At 38.1% G+C, this 10,430-nt stretch overlaps 1 protein-coding gene across 1 annotated transcript; it reads right to left on the bottom strand.

Moving 5' to 3' along the window:
• Nucleotides 1-347: 347 nt before the first annotated feature.
• LOC147639829 (uncharacterized) lies at nt 348-2,679 on the bottom strand. The gene is made up of 2 exons (XM_086774496.1): nt 1,441-2,679; nt 348-1,027 (listed from the first exon to the last, which is right to left on the bottom strand). Exons 1-2 carry the CDS (start codon nt 2,416-2,418, stop codon nt 821-823), a joined length of 1,185 nt encoding a protein of 394 aa, XP_086630622.1. The 5' UTR covers nt 2,419-2,679; the 3' UTR covers nt 348-820.
• Nucleotides 2,680-10,430: the final 7,751 nt, after the last annotated feature.

Below are 10,430 nucleotides of genomic sequence, written 5' to 3' on the forward strand. Positions count from 1 at the left end.
ATGGCTAGTTTGAGAATGCAAACAAATCACACCTTCAATTGAATTAATCAAAGTACACACAACATAAGTTTAAAAAAACACTAGAGATGATTTTAGGTATTTCTTAACATAGTGCCACTATTGTATGAGGGAGATTGCCATGATATCATGGTATACAAAGTTCTTCCTTGGACCATGCACTTAAAGTTTTAATGGTGTAGGGAAACACTTATATATGTCGAAATTCACTCTTCAAAGAAACCATACTTCTAAGCATTGTTGAAATGTGACACACTCATGTAGTCATGAACACTTGCATTTTACTCATGAAAAACTCAACATAAAGTGCAACTTACAAGACAAGTTCTGAGAACTCTTATTTTATTTAAGGCATTTCGCTCTTTTTTATCGTTCGTAATATCTCTTCTTCAAACTAGATTTAGGAGGCATTGCATTTCCATCTTCCAAATAGCATTCTAGTGGATAAATGTTGGATATATGACAAGTGGAAACATGGCAATTGATTGTTGTTGTGGGTTGAGATCTACACTAAAAGCTCTAGTTTTGGGCCTAAAGAAGCAAAGAAAGTTGAGTCTTTGCAATTCTTTATCGAACTCCGTAGTCCTCTAGAGAAACTTCAATTTTTAGGATCCTTATGCAATTATAATCCTATGAATAAAGTTGGGGATCATCATTGTCCAAAATCGTTCAGGAGCCAATGATAAAAGAGAGAATCTCCACTGCCCACTCACTACCCAATTCAACCAATGACAACAATAAGCAAGAAATCTCCACCGACAAGTTCTCTACTTTTTAACCCCGTGGGTAGAAATGCTTGTTTTTAAAGGGAGGATGGTTGATTTTTTTGCAAGTTCCGGAGTTCCCTTCGGAGTTGAAGGACATCAGCCGACACGTCCACAAGCTTGAACTCTTGCCTAAGCTTGGCCATCTCTTGCTCGAGGGCCTTCACCTTGTGCTCTTGCTCTGTCACGGACACGGACATGGCACCCATGTCCGCCACCTCGGCCAATTGGGCATAAGACAAAATCTGAAACCACCACCAAATGGTCCACCCAAATTTGGTCACTAAACACACAAACATCAAAAATGTGCACCAAATTAACGAGTTAAAATCGATAACATTAAAAATCATTCTGGGAGCAAGGCTTTGCAAAGTATTGATGCATGCAGCTTGCTCGTACGTCTGGGTCAGATGGACCCAAAGGATGTGCGCACGTGTGCTTGTCCCTCTCTAGGATCCTTTCCAGCTGATGAACGTGCAAGAGAGCACATGCATGCTGTCAAAACGTTCTGTATGTGGCATACAAGTGACATGCCCGCACACATGCGCGCATGCCCATGTGCATGTCAAATGGGTTCATTCCTGTGATCACACATGTGTGGCCATCATGTGCGTATGTAATGGTAACATTTGTGAATGCATGGGCATGTTAAGGTTACCTTTTCCACTGATAGGATCTTCTGTGCCTGGTTGCCAAGAGATGCCTGCTGCTTGAGGAGAGCTTGGAGGACCAAAGAGAGATGAGAGCTTGTAGATTGAGAGCAGTGATGCTCCACCATGGACTGGGGTAGGGTTTCTTGGCAGCCCACTTCATGAAAGGGGCATGGGACGGGCTTCATAGGGCATACTGAGCTGCAATGGATGGCCATATCTGCCCTCATCACCATGGCCATGCACTTCTGGGGGCACGCAAGGAGCTTCACTGGGCATGTCTCATCGTGTGCCATGGCATTCACGGCCGCCACAACCTCACCGCAGTTGGCATTCTCGCACATGAGCGGCCGGAAAGGGCATCTCCTCTTGTGCTGTGCAAGCTCCTCATTGGACTCAAACCTCATCTCACAGTGGTGCATCCGGCTCCTGTCCACCCTCCTGAGGTAGCTTCTCGCTGCAGCTTCGCGCTGCCCCACAACCCAACACCCCTTCTTCTCAATCTCCAGCACAAGCCCTTCCACTCTCTCATCTTGCTTCTCACCAAACAAGCTCAGCTTGCTGGAAACCCTCCTGAAGAGGGTCTTCTTGGACTTCACAAAGCCTTCCAGCATGTCTTGCAGGAGCTTGACAGGGTCAGATTGGCTATGGCTGCCTGCCCTACCCATTGCATAAGCATCCACTTGAGCTTGCACATAGTCTGCCATCTCTTTCTTCATGTCTTCCACCACTGTAGAGGGCTGGTTGAACAGCCCCCCTATGGCCTTCTCCACACTTGCAGCCCCCAATGCATACACAAGAGCTTTGCATATCTCCTGCACCTTCTGCACATCATAATACCCACACTCCTTCAGCTGCAGACCAGGGGTCTTGGGGTTAATGCTCACCTCTTTGCTAGAAGCTAAGCCCAGATTAGCAGCTGGATTGGAGGATGGATTAGCAGCAGGAGCACGTGTGCTCCCCCTCAGAGATGCAAAAGGAAGCATGAATCCTAGCACAAAGCATTACCATAATCAAGCCCAAATCAAAGAATCACAAATGGACATCAGGCCCAAAATCATACATGCAGAATTGGTTAAGAACACAAAGAGGGCTTGATCAATGAGATGGGCAATGATCACAACAGGAATTAGGGTGCAGAATTAGGTCTTAAGAGGCGTAATTAGTGGAAGGGAGATTGATTAGTCGATAATGCAAGGAGGCCTTAGGCTTGATTAGTGGATTATGAGAGAGAGAGAGAGAGAGAGAGAGAGAGAGAGAGCAAGGAGAGGCTTTATAGAGGTGGCTGAGATGCTCTCGTGGTCCTTTTGCCTTGAAAAGAAATAGAAAAAAATAGCACAGTTTGATTCCAACTTTTCCAGGTAAAGCGAAAATGAGGGGGCTCTTAGGCTACTCTTCAACTGAGAGGCTTGAAAATTGAAATCACAAGGGCGGCCGCATCAGCCTTAGCCCTTTCTAGTGGGGCTTGCCCTATCCTTAGACGTGGCCCATCCCATCTCCCTTACCCAACCTATGAGCTCACCTTGCCCACATCCAACAAACAAGCTACCCACCACCCCATATCACACCCTAGCATAGAAATTTAGTCCCTACAAGATGCCCCTTGCCTCTTCTTGCCCCTTGCCCTTATTGTAGGGCTCTCCTCCCTCAGCAATGACTAGAGACCTCCCATTTGGCTTCCTTGTCTCCCCTTTACTGAGTATTATTCGCCCTTGCTCATAATGTAGGGCTTTATATTATAAGATTTTAGTTGGCTCTTTTTAGGGCTTCCCTACTCGATGTAGGGGTAGTTGCCAACAACGAGTAGGGTCATAGCCAAAGCCCTTGCCTCACCCCAATGCAATGTGGGCAAGGTGTAGTCAACGAGCCCAAATGCACGAGAACTAAGGTGTCTCGAGTAATAATGTCATGCTGCACACCTTGCAAATGAGGTGTTTGTTAGTTGATTTTGTGAATCTCCAAGTATGTCATGAGGCCTAACCCTTTATGGCATGCATGCACATGCTTTATGCTTGAGTATGCCTCCTACAAGCAACTCTAACTAGCAACAAAAGAAAATTCCTTGAAACCTTAAGATTGTCAAGTCACAAAGAACATAGTGGTAGTGATCACCTAAGGTAAACCCCTTTTTGCAACCAAATTTTGGAGCCTTTTCCTCCCTTTCAAATTTGTAACATAACAAATTTTTTATGACACTTGACATGAGGAATTCAGAAGGGGAGCACCAAAAAACATGCACAAAGCATTCGATGAAAAACATTCTTATCTCACCAAGTTTCATAATTCTATGCATACGTAAGGGGTTTCCATATTCAAAAAGTTCTTTTATTTGCTCAAAACTTACAAAAGGGTTGTATTTAAAATTAACAGTGTTCCAATTATGGCTATACACTTGGTTTCAAAAGGATACATCATCGTGGCTCTAAAAACATGCTTCAGTTCTCGGCCAAAACTAAAGTCGTGGTTTTAAAATTTTATGAGTCTTCATACGTTGCTTGTAAGCTTATTAATGGTGCTCATATTCAATCACTTGGATGTGTGTGTATTTTTTTTGGGTGGGGCATGGTTGCTCTTCTCTATACTCATATGCCTACATACAAATATACTACATTGATGCCATTTTCACTAATTAGGTTAGCAATGGTCACCTCTCATTTTGTTTGCTCTCATGTGGTTTCACTAACTATAAAGGTGCATGCCTTTTTTGAAATTTTCAATAGATTTTTGGAAGCAAAACCACAATTATTTGTCAGATAAGTAATGGTGAGCAAGTGGTATCAAACATGGGAGCTCTCATATGAAATTAGAGCCCATATTGGGTATTTTAGAGTAAGTTAACTTCAAAAGCTATCTTTTTCCTATTATGTTTCCATCATGGGTCCGGGAAAGTCCCTCAAAATCTGAATATTATGTGTTTCTTTTTGTAATGCTCCATCTTTCCTTCTTTACCCTACATAGAACAAGGCAGTTGTCTTTATCTCTTGAGGAAGGACTTGATCTCTAAATCCTTCACACTCAGCCATGCTACATGAGCCTCATGAGCTTCTAAGTTAGTTAGGAACATGTCTTGTTTCTTTGCTAGTGTTGGAGTATAGAGATTATTAAAGGTTTGCCAGGTATTACCTCCATCACTCTAAAGGGGGTATTAGGTATTTTGGAGTTAGTTGGTGTGAACATCCCTTATTAAAGTCCAGCTTAAAAGATAAGGCTTGATACCTATAAAAGCATGTATTGGGAGATTCTTTAATTATAAGAGTATCATTTGAGTTGTGCAACATATTTCTCTTACACTTGCTATCACATCTCTCTCTCTCTCTCTCTCTCTCTCTCTCTCTCTCTCTCTCTCTCTCTCTCTCTCTCCTCTCACACACGCACTTACCATGGCTATCCTCTGTTCACCATAGTCATGGCTTGAACCTTCACCTCCATCCTTGCACATATATCATCTTGGCACCATGGATTCCTATATGTCATGATACCAATATCAAGGTATATCCAAGGTTGTTTCAAAAAGAAACGAAGATGTACATCGCATAATATATTACTTATATGGTGTATGTTTTGTACATCACAACATATATTACTTATATGGTTTACTTATATGGTATGTGTTAGGTGCATCGCAAAATCTATTACTTATATACAACACTTATAAATTTAGAATACAAAGAATGTTGAAGCAAAAAGATATACTTTATACATTAATAGATGCTACTTTGTAATTACAATGGCATTGTAATAGATGTTGCTTTATAATTACAATGAGATCGTCCTTATTGAATCCTAAGTATCTTGTGCTTCAACCAAGAAGATTCTACTGTAAATGTTTTTAGTTGAGCTTGAATTGTTATAGCATTACTTTCAAATTTCAATCATTTAAAGAAAATAAGTAACTTAACAACATATATGAGTATCTTAAGGAATCTCAAAGATCCACATAGTTTTGTTTTTTAAAGTAAAAATGAAATCTAAACAATGTATAACTTTTAAAATGTCATTGCATGCACTTATGTAAATGATGCACTCCATATTTTGATAGACTTCATACTAATGAACTTTTTTTTAACCATAAAAAATAATTATAATAGATTTTCCCTGATTCTAGCTCGAAAAAGTATGCATAACCATGGCATTAATCATTAATATACTCTTTTATGGCCAATGCCATTGTAGTAGCATATTTCTCTTAGGTTACGATTAGGATGATTCTTTTGTAACTTTTGTAATAAATCTATCTTCAATCAAGAAGCTTTAACTCAATCCAATATTATGATCAAATATACACAAAGTAAGCTAGACACATCACTAAAAATGCAAATCAAGCTCAACAAGTCTTAATAAAGTTAGTAACCACATTATCTTAAATGTTCACTAAAGTTATTGACAAATGTTCTTAATGTCCACTAAAGTGGTCTTAAATGTTTTGAATGTTCACTAAAGTTAGTAACCACTATTCTTAAATGTTCACTAAAGTTGAAATGCAAAGCAATCTTAGCATGTATGTCAATGATTTTGCAACCACTATTAATTGCTCACTAGATTATGATAAAGCACACATGCCACAACCACCAGGTGCAAAAAGAAAATTTCACCAAAAAAATTTGATAACTTTAATTATAAAACATGCCAACTTCCTAGAAAACCATATAACAAATATTTTTATGTAAACTAAATGTTTGTTGACATCCTTGCTCTATTGATAAATGCACAACACATCTGAAAACCTTAGTATTGTTATGGTTTGTCCGTTCGTCTCTCTATGGTCAATTAGGGGTGCCTAATTACCACTATGTTCGTAACATGGCACTTGGGTAATTCCGAATATTCTATGTGTAGGACATATGAATTTAGGGATGGCTAGAACTAAGTGTTGGAATTAACGCTTTAGCATGTGTTGCTAATGTGTAATGTGTTTGAATGGACAACCTGCTGGTTGGTGAGATAGAAAAGATTTGTGCTTCGTAAGCCAGTATGGCTGGGACATGATAGCGGTGATTTAGTATGAGCAATTACCGAGAAGGTTTTTCCTTTTAGTATTTTGGCTTTGGCGAGATAGCCAATAATTCTGGCATTTTAGCCATAGTATTTAATACGAGATATTTTGTATTATTACTGGTTGCCCACTTTTATTATACATGAGCATGGACCTATTAGTTTTGTTGCACGTGAATTAGCCCTTGGGGTTCTTTATGTATTTTTCCTTTGATGGTTTAGATAGGAAAGATTTATTTAAGCTTTTGTTAAAAGAAACTCCTGTTTTTGTAAAGGGCAAGCCTATGCAAAAGCGTGCAACTATTTTTGTCATGTGGGCTATTTTTATTAATATATATATAAACACCCAAGAAGTGGGAGGAGGTCGACACTTCTTGGGGGGGAGATTGCACCCAATATTGTGTGAAAGGTGATGTTTACTCTATCTCTTGTTTTTATGTTTTTTTATGCTCAACTTTTTAAGTTGGTTCAATTCTATGGTTTAGTTATTGATGTTTATGTGAGTTTTGAATTATTCTTCAAAAAGTATTTGAGGTCCCATATTAGTGGTATCAGAGCTTAGGGATACTTGGATTTGAAGAATAGGGGGAAGCTCACAAGAATCCAAAGGGTAAAGTAGTGACAGATTCAAGAACTCATGGACAAAAGCTTGAAGGGTTATGGAAATTTTCTGAGCCCTTGGATGAAAATTTAGATCAAAGGATATGGTTTAATATCAACTTTTGATCAAAACCACCTCTGTCAAACCAAAAACCACCCTTCTTCTTCTCAAAACCACCTTCTTGAATTTTAATCCTCTCCATAATCCATCAGCAAATTGAGGAGATCAAAGGCCTAATTTCCAAATTGCACAAAGCATGCTCAAAATCCATAAACAAGGGCTCAAGATTTTTCTCTCCTTTCTTCTTCAATTAATAGGCGATAGTTTTGTTTCCTTTCAATCCATTGGAGAAAATGATTTGAATTAAGCTTATGCTTAATTTGAAATACCAATTTTTTCCAATTAGCAAAACGGTGGCATCAAGGGGCGACGGTAGCGACTTAATGAAAAAAAAATGAAACGTGAATTAGCCCTTAGAGCTATTTATGTATTTTTCCTTTAGTGGTTTAGATAAGAAAGATTTATTTAAGCTTTTGGTAAAAGAAACTTCTATTTTTGTAAAGGGCAAGCCCATGCAAAAGCATGCAACTATTTTTGGCATGTAGGCTATTTTTATTAATAAAGATAAAAATACCCTAGACGTGGGAGGAGGCCGACACCTCTTGGGAGGGAGATTACACCCAATACTGTGTTGAAGGTGATGTCTACTCTATCTCTTATTTTTATGTTATTTTATCATAATGCTCAATTTTGTTAAGTTGGCTCAATTCTATGGTTTAGTTTTTGATGTTTATGCGAGTTTTGAATTATTCTTTAAAAAGTATTTAAGGTCCCGTGCTACTGGTATCAGAGCGTAGGGATACTTGGATTTGAAGAATAGGGGGAAGCTCACAAGAATCAAAAGGATAAAGTAGTGAAAGATTTAAGAACTTATGGACAAAAGCTTGAAGGGTTATGGGAGTTTTCTTAGCCTGCATTGAGAAAAATGAGAAAGCAATGCGAATGGATTGAGATATAATTATTATTCCAAACATAAGTAGGGCTATATTATGACTTTATAAGAAATAGAACTTATCATAGTATGGTTTGAAATTCTACGCATAACTATTTAAGCATTATCATTATTGTAAGAATAGAAATGAGAAACTTATTTGGAAGGTGTTAGAATCATTGCCTCTGAAAGATAAAACTTACATAGGAAATTTTATTTATTAAGTTATAAAGGGTAGTAACTTGTAAGTGTCGAATAGCTTTGCTACAAAATACATCATTAAAAGGACACAAATATTGTAAGCATATGTAACGTTTTAATTTATTGATGATTAAATTTATGAAAATCGAAGAAACTTACTTAGGTCAGATTGCAAAATAATAGTTAGAAGAAAACGAATCGACAAACAACAATTTTTATTTCATGCAAGTAATCAAATTACACAAGGCAAATACTTAACTGGTAAATCGTTGGGAATTTTGCATATACTAATCTGCATGTTAGTTTCAATTCATAATATAATATCAATTTAGAAAATTTAGAAAATGCACTTAGCTTGAATTGTGAAGATATACACTTGTAACAAAATACATGTATTAAGCATTATAATCGAAATTATATATATAGATATTTGCAGTACTTATCTTATGCGAAGGTTATTGACTTGATATAAAATAAATGGTTAAACAAGGCATAAAATATCCATACAATAATTTGCAGGTGTTGATACTTAGCTTGTAAAGTGTCGAGTTGAACTTGTGGTCTGTAGAGCTTGAAAAAAAAAAACTTCCAATGTCGAAGAAGAATCCTTGAGGATTTTTCTCGATTGTCGAAAAGCTATCTGATTTTTTTTAATTATATATAATTATAATCGCATTGCAAAGCTTACGAGGTTTACTATTAAAAATATTTTTGAGATTTTTTAAAACTAAATCTTAAATATATATATATATATGATGTAAGAAGTTTGTTTCATAAGCTTAATCATATAAGCTTTGAATAAAGGCTTTAAAAGTTTTAAGTAGAATTTTAAAGTTCTTGAAAGCTTATAACAAGCTTATTCAGTGTAGGGTCACGCGCAACAGAAAGGGGACAGAGATGAGCAATTGGAGCCTCAAGGGAGATAAAGAGAATCGTGGAGGGCGGCCATCGCTTATCTCTCTCTTTCTTCTCTTTAACCTTTTTGAATAACTTTTAAGAATAAGCCTTTAAAGCTTTAAGCTTTATATTATAAGGCTTATTAATAACCTTATAATATTAGCTTTATTTAGCCAAGCTTTAAAGCTTGAAAGAAAACGACGAACATTCACCTAAATTTAGAAAAAAAGGAGATAAAATTTATTAAGCTTGTCTAAAGCTTAATAAGCTTTATAAATTAAAAAAATTTAGAAGCTGCACAACTGAATCAGTCGAGTGGCTGGCGCTCAAGGGGCCCCTCTAAATTCTGCCTACCTGCCGTCGCTGAGTGGAAGGAAGAGAAAGAAAAGAGAAAAAACCTCGATTGAATTAGAGGAAGGGGAGAGAGTAATAAGGCTTATATATATATATATATATATATATCTATACAGGATTAACCACAACCCCACCTCCCTCCACGTGGGCAAAGGAGCTGGGGCTATTTCAAAATAACCACTCCTCCTGCAAGCGTGAGGAGGAGCCAAATGTCACATCTTCCAATGCAATTTTGAAATTGAATCTAAGAAGATCTCATCTCACATCTTTCAAATTCAAAAAATAAAGGCTATTGCTATTTCAAATTCAAAAAATTCTATTTCAAATTCAAATGCTAGCCGTTTGGGTCGTCCTCTCTTTCTCTCTTGGAGGGTTGCACGCAACACCATACAGCTCATTGCTTTAGTGTCTACATAGCCTTCTTCTTGCATCTCAAGCCAGAGACGATGGAAGACCTCCTGGCAGTGAACTCCGGGGGAGTGCAGGGACATCGAGGGGGATGGTGTTCCCATGTAAAGGAGCATTCCGGAGATGTAGAAGAGGGGCGAGAAGGAAGACTTCACTGCAAAGCATAGGCCGTCCTTTTAATAGGTTCTTATTCAGCCTCTTGGACAGTAGTCTCCATCTGCAACATCGCTCTTAACGATGAGCTTTTTCCTCTCCTTACAAGAAAGGCATCCTTTTTGCCGTAGCATTCCACTCTGTTGTTGGAAGCATTTCCGTTTCCTTCTGCACTTCATATCTGGACAAATTTGAATCTTGGTTCGCCTTTCCGTCCCGTGTGTGGGTGTGTGCTTTGGGGGTTTGGAGGGTACAAAAATTAGCATTTCCCCCTAGCTTCAGTTGTGCAAGATTGCTCATTAACAAGCGTTTTCTTGCATTTCAGCTCTTTTAGCGTCTGGATCGCTCTTCAATCATCCTCTCTGCCTGCTTTTTGGAGACGTCGCCGCTTTCAGCAGGAT

Source organism: Cibotium barometz, chromosome 3 (assembly GCF_041138505.1).
Source record: "Cibotium barometz isolate CiBa-2024 chromosome 3, ASM4113850v1, whole genome shotgun sequence".
NCBI lineage: Eukaryota > Viridiplantae > Streptophyta > Polypodiopsida > Cyatheales > Cibotiaceae > Cibotium > Cibotium barometz.

Excerpts from the sequence above, each read along its gene's own strand:
- LOC147639829 (XM_086774496.1), bottom strand. The coding sequence starts at position 2,418 with ATGCTTCCTTTTGCATCTCTGAGGGGGAGCACACGTGCTCCTGCTGCT. Across the intron at positions 1,028-1,440 it reads AGATCCTATCAGTGGAAAAG|ATTTTGTCTTATGCCCAATT; the intron begins GTAACCTTAACA and ends TGGTGGTTTCAG.